The sequence below is a fragment of the Crotalus tigris genome, unplaced genomic scaffold, assembly GCF_016545835.1.
Source record: "Crotalus tigris isolate CLP2741 ecotype Arizona unplaced genomic scaffold, ASM1654583v1 scf7180000018068.1947079, whole genome shotgun sequence".
NCBI classification, from domain to species: domain Eukaryota; kingdom Metazoa; phylum Chordata; class Lepidosauria; order Squamata; family Viperidae; genus Crotalus; species Crotalus tigris.
This window is the reverse complement of record NW_024096805.1, coordinates 639,170-656,668: the sequence shown is the minus strand read 5'-3', so window position 1 is coordinate 656,668 and position 17,499 is coordinate 639,170. Positions and strand designations below refer to the sequence as shown.

General features: G+C 40.5%; 1 protein-coding gene and 1 long non-coding RNA gene across 3 annotated transcripts in view; both read left to right on the top strand.

Annotated features, from left to right (window-relative positions):
• The first annotated feature begins 6,579 nt into the window (after positions 1-6,579).
• Positions 6,580-17,499, top strand: part of ETNK1 (ethanolamine kinase 1) — a 33,621-nt gene continuing 22,701 nt past the window's right edge. The window contains exons 1-4 of one of the 2 annotated variants that reach the window (XM_039347346.1): positions 6,580-6,908; positions 15,252-15,511; positions 16,677-16,817; positions 17,036-17,178. In XM_039347346.1, coding sequence (XP_039203280.1) covers positions 6,738-6,908; positions 15,252-15,511; positions 16,677-16,817; positions 17,036-17,178 — 715 coding nt within the window. In that variant the 5' untranslated portion in view covers positions 6,580-6,737. The remainder of the gene's footprint in view (positions 6,909-15,251; positions 15,512-16,676; positions 16,818-17,035; positions 17,179-17,499) is intronic. The other variant, XR_005557183.1, reaches the window with a different exon arrangement.
• On the top strand, positions 6,998-9,978 carry LOC120309792. The gene is made up of 2 exons (XR_005557184.1): positions 6,998-7,835; positions 8,325-9,978. It is a non-coding gene; the product is annotated as an uncharacterized LOC120309792 (long non-coding RNA).

Genomic DNA, 17,499 nt, shown 5'->3' with positions numbered 1-17,499 from the left:
GGTCTCTGTCTATTTACAGTATTCTATTCCATCCCATTCCCATTCCCGAGAATATTTGTAGCTCAGGATTGAACTGGGGGGTCCTTTGTGCTCTCTGAGCTTGATTGTTTTCTTGAAGATGTCTCATTACCCAACTAGGTGACAATATCAGTGCTTCTAGCATTGATGTTACTTAGTTTGGTGATGAAATGTCTGCAAGAAAACAATCAATCTCAGCGAGTACCAAAGACTCTCTAAAGAGAATTTGAAGTGATGTCCAGTGGAACTTGTAAAAAAAATCTGGTTTGTAATGGCATTGCAAAATACACGGTGGCCTACAAATTCACAGTACGGACTCACTAAGTGTGAGTAGACAGAAAAGAAAGTAGACAGATTCATCTTAAGCCTGAGTTTGGCTATAATGATTTGGGCATAATAACATAATACTTTGATATAAATCGACTCACTCAAAAACAGTTCATCAACTTAAAAAGACAAGCCAAATCCTTAAATATCATAAAAACAAAGCCAACAGAAACCAGAAGAAATGTGGCAGGGACAGTTGCAGGAATCTTATCAGCCCAACAAAAGAAAAGAACTTTAAACTGGAAGATGTTTCAAAAACTCTATAATCAAAGTAAAAATGAAAGGCACTAACTATTATACAACTATGCATGGATTCTGGCAATAATTTAAGATGTGTCAGTTGGTTGTAAATTACTCTGAAACCAGTAATAACTGAATAGGAGTTGATGCTAGCTTGCTTGAATTATTCCTTTAGGGTTAATTTTTTCTATGTAAATGCACATTTTTCCACCAGATAATGATCAACTTTCATTAATCATTTCCCTAACCCCAATTATATTTTTAACTGCTTGAGTTCAGCTGCAGAATAGAAAATACTATTATATGAGGAATTGAATTTGATTTCTATATTATGATCAGTGCAGAAAAGTAAATTCTAAGTAGTAACTTTTACTAAAATATTTATTTATCTGGTATGCCACCCATTCCTAAAGGCTGTGAGCAGATAACCATCCAAAACATTGCCAAGCAAAACACTCCTCAAAAATAATAGCTGCCCAATAAAATAAAGGTAGTATCAAAATTACACAAAATAAAACAGTGTGAAACATCTGTCCGTCAAATGTAAACATTCAGTTCTATCACACCTTCCTCCTTTGCTTGATGTTTGTCTTAATTAGTGCTAGCTTCTGGTTTGAATAAATTTGCTTAAGATTAATTTACATACTCTTTTTAGGAAAAAAAGGAAGCTGGCTGGTCTGGGCAATTCTTTATTACAGTGTTAGGGTTAGCTTCCTCCTTCCGTTATGTATTCAAATTGGACAGTGATTAATATTTATATGTTACTTATACGTAAGGGTGTAGGTCTATACCTATGTTGTATATAGTATGTTTAAGTGTGTGTTATGCATGTGTACACTTTGAGAACAAGCAACTAGATTTCATTTTTAATGTGTGCCATTTGCTCACAGTAAAAAATGGCAATAAAGGTTATCTATCTATCTATCTATCTATCTATCTATCTATCTATCTATCTATCTATCTATCTATCTATCTACCTACCTACCCACCCACCCACCCACCCACACACCCACCTATCTATCTACCTACCTAACCCACCCATCCATCCATCCATCCACCTACCTACCTACCCACCCACCCATCCACCTACCTACCTACCTACCTACCTACCTACCTACCTACCCACCCATCTATCTATCTACCTACCTACCTACCCACCCACCCACCCACCCATCTACCTACCTACCTACCTACCCACCCACCCACCCACCCACCTATCTATCTACCTACCCACCCACCCACCTACCTACCTACCCACCCACCCACCCACCCACCCACCCACCCACCCACCCACCCACCTATCTATCTATCTATCTATCTATCTATCTATCTATCTATCTATCTATCTATCTATCTACTTCTTTAGCTACTCTGAGATCCGTGGTCTTCAACTTCCAGAATACCTTCACCCAAATGGTGAGCATCAGAATTCCGTAGTTTATGTTTCTGATTTTTTTTATACTGTATGTCAGAGATGGCACTTGGAGCCCTCTCTGTGGGCATGTGCGCTGTTGCCCCAGCCCCGCATCCCCCCACAACCCCCTCCTCACCAGCAGCCTGCCCGGAGGAGAGGCTCCACTAGGCGCGGCCCACATGGAGAAGCGCAGCCAAGCACATGGCAGCCAGGCAGCAGGGGCAAGGCTCCTCCCTCATGCCCTATCACCTGCAGATGATACTGTGGGGTGCGGGCGGAGGCCGTGGCCGCCATGGCGCTGCAAGGCTGCCTGAGCAATCTGTGGTGAGTGGCCCTGCGGGCAGGCGGAGCAGGGGCCGGGCCGGTTTTTGGGCACTCGGTCTCTAAAAGGTTCGCCATCACTGCTGTATGTTGTTATTTCTAAGTTGCTTAGTCTTCGGAAATGGAGCAAGCATGTATGCTGAGCTAATGAATAATTTTCATAGCTGTAATGAGTCGTTCACATTTTTGCCAGTCCGTCTACGTAGTTTGAAAATTGTGTGAAAAATGCGTGCAGGATTTGGGGAATATGCTAAGGGCGACCGAATCCTCAAACAGCCCCGAATAATTCTTTGAAGAGCCAAGTTTTTACAGGTCTTTGAAAAGGAGAATAGAGTGGTGTTTCTCAATCTTGGCGACTCCTAGAATGTTGAATTCTTTAAAGTTGTTTTGGAACTTTATAAGGTGCATGCCGTCTTTTATATGTACACAAGGAGATAACTGTTTTCAAAGAGGCAGCTTTCATGTTAATCCAGAAATGGAGAGGTTTCTAAATGATAGCAATTAACCAAACAGGGATTAGCCAACTCTGTCACCAAAGGATAAGGAGTTTCCCATTGGCTCTTTCAGGGCCATCCGTGTCCCACCTCCACTGGCAATCAGTCTCTCTGCAAGGCAACGGATGGGAGCAACGGCCTTCCCAATCACCTACTTTGACCCATTGGTACTCAAGAACCAGAACTGTAACCTAATGTTGATTAATTAACATGTCAACCCAGAAAAAGTGATTCAAGTTAGGTTAAATTAATTAAGGAATGCCTGTTGCAGAGATACATGCAACATCTAGTGGTTTTAAGATGGCTAAAATGTGCGTTAAGGGGTCTTCAAACTTGGCCCATTTGTGACTTGTGGGCTTCAACTCCCAGAATTCCTCAGCCAGGCATGCTGATTGAGGAATTTTGGGAGTTGAAGTCCACAAGTCGTAACAGGGCCAAGTTTGGAGAGCCCTGGCTTAAGCTTTTATTTTTTGCCATGTCACAAAACTGGTGTTTTTACTACCAGGTGAAGCGTATAGACCGGTATTTCCATCTCTCTCTGTGTGTGTTTATATTTCCATGCTGTATTCCACAACAGAAACATTGCACAGCATTCTAAAAATGTTCTTACAGTATCACCTTTTGCATACAATTGATTCTTCCTCATGATTTGTTAGCTGAAAAGGGAATGAGGTCCACAGTGTTTTAGAACGGGAACATGGGAAACTGCTTTTACCCACTCAGACTGTTCATTAATCTATGTCCTGACTCTATTAAGCAACAGCTTTTCGAGAGTTTAATATGGAACCTTTCTCAGCCCCTCAGGAGAGGCCAGGACTATATCTAGGAGCTTTTAGCCTGAGCCTTTCCTTCAACTTCAGGCCGCAGTGTGCATTTTCTAGGCCAGGGGCAGGCAACCTTGGCTCTTTTATGACTTGTGGACTTCAATTCCCAGAATTCCCGAGCCAGCTTGGCTAAGCATGGAAACCTTTCCCTTTCCCCTCAGCATGGCTGACTAAGGAATTCTGGAAGTGCACGAGTCATAAAAGAGCCAAGGTTGCCTACCCCTGCCCTAGATGATAGGAAACTTGGCTCTTTTATGACTCGTGGACTTCAACTCCCAGAATTCCTGAGCCAGCCATGCTGAGGGGAAAGGGATAGGTTTCCAAGCTGAGCCATGCTGGCTCCGGAATTCTGGGAGTTGAAGTCCACGAGTCATAAAAGAGCCAAGGTTGCCTACTTTTGTTCTCTTTGGACTAAACCTTTGTTCTCTCTAGTCAGGAGGGAGGGCCTATGGTTCATTTCTCCAGTGTAGGTGTTAACATGTATGTTCTACTTGTCCAGCAGAAACCGTTGCTCTCTTGTTTGTATCTGGCCATTTGGGATGACGTGGAGACGGCCCGTCTGTCTTGTCTATGTGGAGCAGATTCAGAAGTGCATGGGACTTACCCACCCACCCTAGAACTGCTTCGCCTAAAAGCAAGGGAGTCACTGACTTTTCCAAAGACTTGAGATCATCTAAATATAACAAATAAACTGGGACCAGCCCCAGAGGAAGGAGGAGACCCAGCGTAGCATTGTGTCCTCCACTTCCAGTCCCCCCCAGATCAGGGATAGGCAACCTTGGCTCTTTTATGACTCGTGGACTTCAACTCCCAGAATTCCTGAGCCAGCATGGCTAAGCATGGAAACTTCTCCCTCTCCCCTCAGCATGGCTGGCTCAGGAATTCTGGGAGTTGAAGTCCACGAGTCATAAAAGAGCCAAGGTTGCCTACCCCTGCTCTAAAGCAACTACGAGCAACTTGTAGTTCTGGGTGATTCCTCTGGCCGTTAACTGCTGAAAACCGAGATGGTTTCCTACCATTCTGAAGTGGGGAAGATGAAAATTGTAGTGCAAATGCTAAAATATACAGACCACTGAAGTCGGACCCCTGCCCTTTCTTCCTAAAACCCAACTGAGCCTATTTTGTGATGTGCTACACTCTCTCTCCCATCCCATGTTAATCATGGCTTTGGTTACCCAAGTTTATTCTAGTCTTGTTTTAGAATAGCAACCGACTCTGAGGGTAGGGATTGAATTTTGTAATCAGGATGGGGCAAATGGATATGGGCAAATATTGGAAATCACTTTTGCTTGCTGATAAACGACTTCATCCTGATTGTTGCATTGATTGTGTATGTTAAGTTTGTGTTGGCTCTTAGAAACCACAGATTTTCCTCCAGAAGGATCTATCCCCAGCCTGTTTCTTCAGGTCTTCCAACAATGGACCGATCATCACTGTAATTGAGTCAATCCACCTTCCTGCTGGCCATCCTCTTCTGTTTCCTTCCATTGTTCCCAGCATCAGAGAGCAAGGTCTTTATTTGAATGTCATATTGTACATATCCTTTTGCGCTGCATGTTTGTCTCAGTAACTACTGGAGCACCTGGAAGATCCATTTGGGTCAAAGCACAGCAACCCGCTGCATTTATGCAAGAGTCATTTCATGACAATTGGACGGCTAATTTTGATTAATAAACAAATAAAGCATGTATTTTGTGTCTGGCTGCATATTTAATGAACATGCAATTCCTAACATTTTTATTGTTCAAATGACTGAATAGCCAGAGTGTATTTGGTCTACCAGGTTTCCCCCTCCCCCCAAAGCATACACCTGTTCACCTGTGGCTAATCCTTCAAAAGCTGAAAACCTAAGATCAGGGGTCTTCAAACTTGGCCCTTTTGACTTGTGGATTTCAACTCCCAGAATTCCTCAGCCAGGCACACTGGCTGAGGAATTCTGGGAGTTGAAGTCCACAGGTCATCAAAGGACCAAGTTTGAAGACCCCTGCCTAAGATGCTGGAAATCCTAAAACTTTGTCATTGCTTGATGAAGAAATACTGACATTTAAACCAGATAAGCCGGTAAACTTTGATCAATTAAAAGGGAGTTAAAAAAAATAACTAAATGCGTTGAATGCTATTTTAGTCAGCCATCCAACCATTGCCTTTCTTTAGACATACTATGACGTGTTCCGATTTTCATCTCATCACTAGACAGTTGGGCACCTCCAGCTATTTTCTGAGCAGCTCCATAACTTGCTGGCATCGAGGTTGTTAATGTCCCACGCAGGAGCTGAGAGTGAAAGGAAATTGCATAATAATCCAGAATTGAGTTCCACCACTGCCCCCCCCCCTTGAGGCTTAGGGGTGGGGTGCTTTTTCCTTCTCTCAAAAAAGCGCTATGTCAGGGGTCTTCAAACTTGGTCCTTTTATGACTTGTGGACTTCAACTCCCAGAATTCCTCATCCAGCCTGGCAGAGGAATTCTGGGAGTTGAAGCCAAGTCATAAAAGGGCCAAATTTGAAGACCCCTACGCTATATCATCACTTGGACCCACCCAGTTTCTCTCCCAAGCTGCTTTAACAATTCACGGCTGGCTGGGGAATTCTGGGAAGCCAACTCATCTTAAAAGTTACCAAGGCTGGGAAACACTGGCCGAAAGCGGAGTTGCCCGTTTCGGTCCGCATTCCCAATTCCAGGCAAAAAAAAAAACCAACAACCCTTCATCTTAGCCATACTAAATATCAATATCAGAGACACCCGTCCCCCATTTTCTCTTCACCTCCCCTCCCCGGTCCGGGCGAAAAGCAGCCCCTCTGCCGCAAAGAAGGCAGGGGACTCGCTGCTCCTCGTTTTTCCCAGGCTGCTTTGCGCCGGAGCGACGCCTGCGTGGTGCCTTTCCAATAAAGGGGCGGAGCCTCTGGTCGTAGCGCAAAGGGGGCGGGGCAGGAGAGAAGCCCTTCCTTTCCTTCGCCGCCGGTCTCGCGCCTTTCATTTGCCGGCTGCGCAGCTCGCGTGACGCCGCAGTTGCCGCCGCCGTTTTTTTCCCTCAGAAGCCTCACACGCTCGCTCTTTTCTCTCTTTTTTTTCCCCTCTCGTCGTCGTCTCGTCGTCTTCTCCATGGCCAACTACATCCATGTCCCGTCGGGCTCGCCTGAGGTACCCAAGCTGGACATCTTCGTCAGCGAGAGGGACCCTTCAGGCGGCGGCAAGCCGGGCTACCGCCGCGGGGCCCTGGAGCTGCTCCGCCGGCTTAGGCCCGACTGGAAGCCTGAGGAGGTGACGCTGAAGGTAAAGCCCAGGGCGGCGGCCCGACGGCTGCGAAGGGGGTGCGGCGGTGGCCTGCGAGGGGCTGGGGAGGGAGGGAGGGGCGGGCGGGCCCGGAATGAACCAAGGCGAGTCTTCCCCCTCCCCGTCCCCCTCGGTCGCCTTTCTCGCCGCTCCGAGGCTGAGCAGCCAGCTGGGCCCCGCCGCTCCCCAGTCAGACGCCCCTCTCAGACGGCCATGCCCGTCTCCCGCCCCACTGGGGTGCGGTGGGAATTGGGAGTCTGGCGCCTCTGGCAGGCGGCGGGGAGGAGGGCAGAACGCCTGGGGAAGATGGAGGGAAGGAGGCGCCCCTTCCCCGGGAAGCCCCCTCGCTGCCCCGGACTCGGCTCGGCTGCCGGGAAAGGGACGAGGAGACACCGCCGCGTCGCCTTTCTGACTTGCCTGCGACGCGTGTCAAGGGAGCGTGTCTGGAGGTGGGTGGGGAACGGAGCGGCTTGGCTCGTTTGCCTTGCCGTTTCTCAGTTGCTTTCCCGCAAAGGGAGGGAAAAAGAAAAAGGGATTTTTTTTCCTTCTCCCCCCCCCTCCAAACGCCCAAACTGGGATGGTTGGAAGTTTGGCACGGCTTTTCCACCCATTTCGAAAGAATGATACCCTGGCTAGTGGCTTGGGACACGGACACACATACACACACAAGGACACACACACACTCACACGAGCTAAGTTTAGGCGGAATGAATGTGGGGTTCTTTCCCCCCCCCCCAAGCATCCAGTTCTGTAGTGGTGAGAAAGCAGCTTAGCCATCCCGGCTTCTGGGAGTGTCATGACAGCAGCCTTTTTTATCTCTTTCCAGGGCAAGTGACTAAAAGTGTGGTGTGTTAAAAGCACAAGTCTTTATTTTTGCATCCATTGTCCTGATTAGCCTTCTGATTGAGTTTGAACGGTTTTGTACAGGTATCATATCGAAGCTGAATGCCTAAGCTTGCATCATAGCTCTGTTAATCTTTAAGATGCTTCTAGATTCATGCTGTTAATCTTTAAGCGTTAAAGCTATTGTTCTGCCATTGTCATACACATGCACATCTGGGTGAACGCAATGTGAACAAGGAAGAATGGAGGATTTCCTGATTGTACCCTTTAAATATGTTTTGGTGCTCTCTGGGCTTGGTGATTTGATGATGTTACATAGTTGGGTAATGAAACATCTGCAAGCAGACAAGCTCAAAGAGCACCAATATGTCCACAAAATAAATCCTCCTATATATTAAAGTTGTAATGGTATAAAAATTGAATGTCTATTAGAATGCTTACTGCAAGGGTTAATTATTTTACTTTAAAATAAAATGTTAGCCTTTCCAGAGATAATTGTATTCACCCAGGAGGAAAGCACCTGGGCAAGCTTAGGCCATTACCTTTGTTTCAATAAAATTTCTTCTCTTGCAGATGTGCCTGACTAAAGATGAATTCCTAGCCTTTCATAGCTGGAAAATAACAGGCTGTAAATGTAGTCTTATATTCCCTTCTTCAGTTTCTTTTCAAAGAACCTCACTTATCCAATTTCTTTTGTACTACATATATAAAATACTTTTTAAAAATGTGACTTGTTCTCAGTAAAATTCCATATTGGTATTAAAGTAATAATGAAACTTTAAATGGAATATAATAATCAAATATAATATAGCAATTATATTTGAAAGTTAAAAATAAAATTCTGAAAGAATACGATTAATCAGTTTATACTAAATATTTTCAGGGCTGTGAAAAGGTTTATTACAAATGTAGTTCATAGACAACACAAATTATGCAAAAACATGTATTTTTAAAGTACTATGATGAGCTTTATGGTAACTCTTTAATCGCTTGTTTAATTACATTGTTTCAAAGTAATTTTCTTTTATGGAATTTTTAATATCAAAATTTGCAGAACCTTTTTGAGAATACAAAATATTTTTAATACAATAGTAGACTTTAAGTGGTCAATTAATTATCAAATATACTGAAGTTTTTACCCATGTTGCATATTATAGGGAGCATTGATTTCTTGTACTTAAGTGCTAAAACATTTTAATTAAAGTGCTCTCAAGGAAAGTAAAACTCCATAAAGCATATCCAAAACATTTCTTCTGTTGGTTCTAAACCCTGGAACATTATAATCCCAAACAGTGGCTTTCATTTACATTGAAAAATTGAACATGTATAAGTTTGGGTATATTTCAAATAGATACATTTGTACTTCATTTTACAAGTAGATATCTGTTCCAACACTAATTAATTGCATTTGTTCATTCATATTACTGTTTCAGTGGAAATTGCTCCTATGCCTCAATGACCACATTTAGAAAAAGATAAGAGTAGAGATAATTTTTTTTATACGTGGGCTAGGTGATAATGTGGTTGCTTTGGAAAAGAATAATTTACTACATTACATCAGTTTAGGAAGCTGAGTGTTATTATGAGCTTGGGCACTACCTATTTTATTGGTTTCAGCTAGATTTTTGAAAATACTTTTTCTGAGAGTCAGGCAGCATATACATTTAAATAATAAACATAGAAAAATAGGTTGCATGTTATAATTGTAGATGTGTTGTTCCAAAATTGAAAGTCATCACAAAATTGAGATTCACAATAAACAAGTAAAAAAGAAGCAATAATGTAATTAAAACAGTTGGTGAAGACCTGTATCCTTGTAAGTTTTCCTACAACTCAACATGGATAATTGAATTACTGTTTAAAAATAGTTAGAACCTTTTTTTCCTCATTTAGGTCAAATATTTACGCTATATGTTTTAATAGAAATGGATATGTTTATAGTTGTGTTGAAAATCTATCATAAATTACAAATATATTTATATTAATTGCGTACATTTAAGCTTTCTTAAATGTCTACTGGTCCTGGTCAAGAACTTACAGATACCACAATGAAGTCTTTCAAAATCTGTAAAATACACTTCTACATTATACTAACATATCTTTTTTTTAATAATATTGGTATCTTACTCAAAGTATTTTAAGCTATAAAGCTATATCTGCAAAAAGAATTTAAATGGATTAGTAAAAAAATACCTTGTTTGTGAATAAAGGCTGACAATTTTTGACATACCAGTTACTCATTACGGAGTAGGTGCATGCTTAGGGCCACAAAAATGACGGAAAATATGTTATGCTATTAATAGCAAACATTGCTGACTTGTATTTTACATTACATCATAGTCACTTTGCAATGTAGGATCTGCTGTTGTATTAGACATGAATCAGTTACTCATTACTACATCAGACAAATGTGAAATATTTATTTGTCTCCCGCCTTTATTTTTATAAATAACTGAGGGCATACCTAATACTTCCTCCTCCTCTTTTCTCCACAACAACAACAATACACCTGTGAGGTGTATTGAACTGAGAGTGACTGACCTAAGACCCCTAGTTGGCTTTCGTGCTTTTAGATTTGATACACAGCGGTGATCGATCAGTGAATGTGGCTTTGTATTGAGGAAAAATGATAGTGTAAAAAAGGTAAAGGAGTCCCTTCAGATTTTAGTCTCCTAGGGCAGGGGTAGACAACCTTGCCTCTTTTATGACTCATGGACTTCTATTCCCAGAATTCCTGAGCCAGCTATGCTGGCTCAGGAATTCTGGGAGTTGAAGTCCATGAGTCATAAAAGAGCCGAGGTTGCCTACTCCTGCCCTAGTCCTTGCTGACTGTGGGAGTTGGTGCTTATCTCCATTTCAAGGCCATTGAGCTAGCACTGTCTGAAGACATTTCTGTGGTCCTGTGGCCTGCATGACATTAAAGAGCACTGCTACCTTCCCACGAAGTGGTACCTATTTATTTACTTTTGCGTGCTTTTGAACTGCTAGGTTGGCAGGAGCTGAGGTGAGGACGGGAGCTCCCCCCTTTAAATAATAGTTTACACACATAGAAAAAATTGGCTTCTAAGGATCATAAGAGCTTTTAAGTTTCTTGATGGTATGGAAGAGATAGTATTATTTATTATTATTATTATTATTAATAATAATAAAGTTGGAATGGACCTTGGAGGTCATCTAGTCCAACCCCCTGCTCAGGCATGAAACCCTACACCATTTTGGACAAATGGCTGTCCAGTCTCTTCTTAAAAACTTCCAGTGTTGGAGCATTCACCGCTTCTGGAGGCAGGTTGTTCCACTGGTTAATTGTTCTAACTGTCAGCAAGTTTCTCCTTAGTTCTAGGTTGCTTCTCTCCTTGATTAGTTTCCATCCGTTGCTTCTTGTCCTGCCTTCAGGTGCTTTGGAAAATAGCTTGATTCCCTCTTCTTTATGGCAGCCCCTGAGATATTGGAACACTGCTATCATGTCCCCCCTCGTACTTCTTTTCATTAAACTAGACATACCCAATTCCAGTAACCGTTCTTCATATGTTTTAGCTTGCAGTCCCCTGATCATCTTTGTTGCTGTTCTCTGCACTCTTTATAGAGTCTCAACATCTTTTAAGGAGCCTTAAGAGAAAGAGAATGGCTTGAGCAAATGACCCTTCAATTTCAGTGCTATAGTAAATTCTTTGGTTAAGGATGAAAGAATACAAGATGAGAGACTAGTTTTATTTATTTTTTAAAAAACTCTCCAAAGAAAAGCAGCCTTTAAGAATCTTAAAGTAATCTTAAATCACATCACCATTACAGTAAATTTCAGCAGGAAGGTTTTAGGTCAGAGAAATTGCAATATAAAGATGGGAATGGAAGCATAAGCACCTTGAGAAACCACGGTTCTTACTTTTAAACTTGCATTCCACAGAGTTGACTCTGATCTGATGATGTCACTGCAGTTCTTGCCACTGAAGCGTAGGGAGTTTATCCATGTGTGCACATACAAAGACTGAGAACATAGTTCAAAAATTGAATTATTCATTTATCCGTTTTATTTGTAAAGATGTGTACCCAGAGTCCTGCAGGTGAGATGGGCAATACAGGTAGTGCTTGACTTACAACAGTTCATTTAGTGACCATTCAAGGTTACAGCACTGAAAAAAAGTGACTAATTTTTAACATTTACAGCTGTGGCAGCATCCCCATGGGTCAGGTGATCAAAATTCAGAGACACTTAGAAAGTAACTCATATTTATGACAGTTGCATTGTCCCAGGGTCATATGATCACCTATTGTAACCCTTTAATAAGCCAAGTCAGTTGAGGAAGCCCGAATTCACATAACAACCATATTACTAGTAACTGCAGTGATTCACTTGTAACAACTGTGGCAATCAATAAAGGTCGTAAAATGGTTCAAAATTCATTTAACTGTCTTGCTTAGCAACAGAAATTTTGGGCTCAATTGTGATCATAAGTCAATTATCTGTACAGATATTTGATAAACACTTCAGTCCAGCGGTGCTGAGCAGCTAATACTGTAATTTTCAAGTTACAGTAATTAGACTTAAAAACAACTCGATGTGGTAAAACTGGTTCACTAAGCACCCTCTCTCCGGCCTCAGGAACAGCTTGCATAAGTCCTGAAGAAGAGCCAGGTCTGGACAGTGTTCCAGGACCTCAAGAGGGGTCAGGCCACCTTTGTTTCAGAGGTAAGCTAATCCAAAGGAGGAGCTCTAGAGCAGAAGGTTTGTGTCCAGGTGCTCTGGATACAAGAGGGGTTACTTGTAACTTGACCTTCCTATTTTTATTGGATAGGCAGCAAATACTAGAAATATTAATAATTTAAATGCATCTGTCTATGTAAAATGAGTTAATTTTGGTAGTTTCTAGTTCATTTGATGCAAGCATCTTTATCTGTAATTTTGCATTCTTGGGTAAAAGATTATTTTTGGAGACAGGCTTATAGTTCATTTGTAAGCTTTGTTCACTCTGTTAATGGACATAAATCTATGGTATGCTGTACGAAATGTGGAACGTAAGCGTCCAAGTGAAGCATAATTGCACATTTAATTTCTTAAATTTATATTCATAAATAATTTGATAGATAGGCATCTCAATTGTATCCTGACATGCAGAAATATTCCTTCATATAATTTCTGCATGTGTAGTTCCCAACATCATTGCGGTCCTGGCAGTGCAATAGTAAGATTAAAATGTAGTTAGAACTCAATATACTAAAGCCACAAAGAAACCCACTTGAGCTAATGCCAGACGGTTGTATATAAATTTAATAGAGAATTTGAACTCATTGGAGGAGGGAGAGGATACATTTTCTTATATAGCTTATTGGGAAGCACTAGTAATTACTAAATATGATTATTACAGTAGTTGTAAGCAACTCATTCATACCTAGGACATTTCTGCAAAAGGATGACAATGGTAAAGCCTGGGATTATATTATTTAAATAGGGGAGAAAAATTATATTTTCTGTGTGTGTATGACGGAGAAATAGCTACGTTCCAATGGAAATGCTTGCTGTCCGTAGCATAAAGATAGGGGTGTGTCAAGATTGATGTTTCATGAGGCAGGTTCTACCAGCAACCCATTATTTCCTCTTCTATTAATATTCTCTCCTGGCAACCATTTCTTGAACTTCTCGCACTTGGATTTGCTGACATAGTACCTGCTGTGGTACTTTTCAGGATAGTCTGAAAAGTACCACAGCAGCCTCTGCTGTCTAAAATATCTAACTGCGGGACGGAGGGGGAATACTGAAATACATTCTGGAAAAGTGACAATATTACAAAAATGTTTTATATTAAGCAGGTAGAGTACAGGCACTCATCCACTTATGGCCACAATTGAGCCCCAAATTTCTGTCGCTAAGCAAGACAGTTAAGTGTATGTCACCCCATTTTATGACCTCTGTTGCCACAGTTAAGTGAATCACTACAATTAAGTTAGTAACATGGCTGTGTTGAGTGAAACTGGCTTCCCTATTGACTTTACTTGTGAGAAGGTCGCCAGGGTGATCACATGACTCCAGGACATTGCAACGATCATAAATACATGCCAGTTGCCAAGTGTCTGAATTTTGATCATGTGACCAATGGGGATGCTGCAGCAGTCGTTAGTGTGAAAAACTCATACTTTTTTCAGTATCATTGTAACTTCTGATGGTCACTAAACCTTCCTTGATATTTTGTTGCAGATGACTGCTGGATTCTATTTTATCTCTGCTGCTTCTCATATACATGAACCCACTGGAGAAGAGATCTTGTCCTGAATTTTGGGATGTGGCTTCCTTATGGTTCCTGATGTTATTTCTTTTCATCTAAACTAAATAAGGCTCTCTTGAATAGATATCCAAATTTGTTAATGGACTGGCTGAAAGCCAATTAATTACAATTTAAACTGGTGTAGATATTGGGTTTACGTTTGATTCAAGTATTGAATTTCACTACATTCTCTTCCTTGCCTAATGACTTTGTTGTTAGCATTCTTTTCTTTTATTGTTCTTTCTATTTACCGGTACTCAGATTTGCTCTTAATAAAATGATTCTCTTTACTTGACAGCATACTTTCACACTTAGTGAATCTTTCTCTAATTACATTTTGTTGCTATTGAGTTATGGTTAGACTAATAAATTTTATGATACACTGGACTCTAAAGTGCCATCATTCACAAAGATGTTTAAGTTTAGCGGAGATATCTCTAAATTGGGAAGTAATTTTACTCAGCTGTTCTGTATCCCGCAAAGTGGGTTGTATTATTGATTGAGAAAAGTTAAATCTTAGACAAGTTAAGCAGACGTATCCATATCCATCTTGAGAGGAGCATGGAAATATTTTGTTTTTACTTTCCTGATTGACATAACAACCTTGGTTAAATAAGTCTCCCTGTTAATCCTTGCCTTATGACCACAATAGAGTCCACAATTTCTGTTGCCAAGCAAGACAGTTGTCAAGGGAGCTGCACCCATTTTACTAACTTTGCCACTGTTGTTAAGCGAATCGTGGTTGTTAAGAGAATCTGGCTTTGCTTGTTGGAAGCCAGCTGGGAAGGTTATAAATGACAATCCCATGACCCTGGGACAGTTCAGCTGTCATAAATAAATGCCAGTTACCAAGCACCCAAATTTTGATCACATGACCATGAGGATGCTGCAACAATCATGAGCATGAAAACCGGTCATAAGTCACTTTTTTCAGTGATGTTATAACTTTGAATAGTCACTAAATGAATGGTTGTAAGTCAAGAATTACCTGTATTAGCCAGGCCCAATCCAGTTTACCTTCTGAACTCAGAAAAGGTCAACCAAGTTCTGCCAAGCAAACTACTTTCAAGGCCATAACCCAAACATAGTGTAACAGTAGTTAAGATATAGTATAGGGATTCCTGCCTGAGCAGGGAGTTAGACTAGATGACCTCCAAGGTCCCAACAGCAACATCATCATCATCATTATTATTATTACTATATACAGCTATTTCACTAAACCAAACTTACTGCTTTTTCTTTGCAGATATTTACAGATGGAATCACAAATAAACTTATTGGCTGTTACATGGATGAAAAAATGGATGATGTTGTCCTTGTTAGAATTTACGGGAATAAGACGGAACTTTTAGTTGATCGAGAGGAGGAAGTGAAGAGCTTCCGTGTGCTGCAGGCCCATGGTTGTGCACCCCAGCTTTACTGCACCTTCAGCAATGGCCTGTGCTATGAGTTCATGCAAGGAGAAGCTCTGGATCCAGAACATGTTTGCAACCCAGAGATATTTCGGTAACCATTTTGCAATTCTTCTTTTATGCACAATTTATTCAAAGAGGTTGTTAGCTACAATATTGTGCTTGCAGTATTTTTTGATTAAATAAATCTCAATTTCCAGAGAAAACAAATTATTGTTCTAAAATCTAGTTAGTTAATAGCTTAAAATCTTAATGATGTAGATTTTAGTGGATGAAAAATTATTCCAGTGCCACTTTTGTTCTGCAGCACTGTTTTGTGATTGAGTGACAATTTTATTGTCAAATATTTTTGCTTTCTTTATTCAAACCATGTCTGAATACTCTACAATACTCAAGGCTTCTTAGTATACTTTTCCTTAGTCATTTGCTCCAACTTGCTTTAAGTTATCCTACAACACATACACACACACACACACACACACACGTATGTATGTATGTACACACACACACACACACCACACCTCTTAAAATATACTTGGTTAACATGATGTATACTGTATCCAATTTCTTCTAAGGTGATTGAATGAGCTGATTTTAGAAAAATAAATGTCCTGTAGGTTTTACTGCAAAGAGTCAGTTTGATTTTTGTGGCTTGTAGAACTATTGGGGTATTATATAATGGATCCTCCTTGCTCTTTTGTTAATATTCTTGCTTTTTACAACAAGAAAAATGGTATTTTTGTCTCCCTTTGTAGCTATCTGCATTCTGCAAAACACTTACAGGCCTATAGTTCAGGTTTTATTAGGTGGCTGCCAAGTGCTGATAATACATCTGTTTGGTGTAGAAGCAATGCAGTTTTTAGAAGAATAATTTTTGGTTCCAGTCATAACCTAACCCTTTGGAACATTATGGAACCTTTCACAAAATGGAACAGGTGATGTTCCAGCCGTCAAGATATCTTTCTGCCATGAAGTTAATCCTTTTGAACTAAAGTCCTTTCTGGTTCAACATCCTCTTTCATACAACTTTCTATCATATGTACAAGACTTTTTTAAAAATAACATGGTACCGTGGAGTTTCCCATTTAAAACAAAATAATTTGCTAATTTCTGTGCCAAAATAATTATAATTTCTGTGCCACTGCTGTCCTAATAATATACACCTAACTGATTTCTCATTGTTCTGAGCTGAGACCAATAAAAGACAATGTGTTTGTAATTACAGTGCTTTTTTTAATGTAAATTTCATTTTATTTCAGACTGATAGCAAGACAACTTGCTAAAATACATGCTATTCATGCTCACAATGGATGGATACCCAAGTCGAACTTATGGATAAAGATGGGAAAGTACTTCTCTCTTGCACCTGCAGAATTTGCAGATGAGGAGTTGCATGTGAGGTAGGTATTTTAAACGATATCTATGACAATTATTTCCGAGCTCATACATGAATATACCATAGTATCCCTCTCTAGTTTAAAAATGTAAAAGGAAAGTATAGTTTTAGAGTATATGGAGTTCAGAAAGTTTTAACTTGCGTTACTGAAATAAGAGAATCTTCATGAAGTTCTGAGAAGTATCATTGAACCTTTTCTTAACTCTTTTCAAATTCTAAAAGATTTCTACATGATGTGCCCAGCCGTCAAATTCTACAGGATGAAATGGCATGGATGAAGGAGAGACTCTCTAACCTAGGTTCACCAGTGGTACTTTGTCATAATGATCTCTTGTGTAAAAATATAATCTACAATGGAAAACAAGGTAGGTATGGAACACAGCTGTAAGTAACTTTTAAAAATTGTTTTATATTGCCTGATATAGAGCAACAGCTTGCAGGGGTGGATAATTTCAAATCTGTTTTAGAGTATTTCTAAATGTTGCTTATACATTGCTTTAGTAGCCATAACTGATATTTTAATATATGAAGATGTATAATATAGTAAAGAATATTATTTTCCATGTAGCTGTTTTTATTCTAAGTACTGTGTATACAGCAGCAGTTTAAGACTAAATTGTTGTCTTAACTATCTTTGATCCAGACTTATTATTTCTGATAGCTTTGGGAGCAAATGTCTCTGGGTT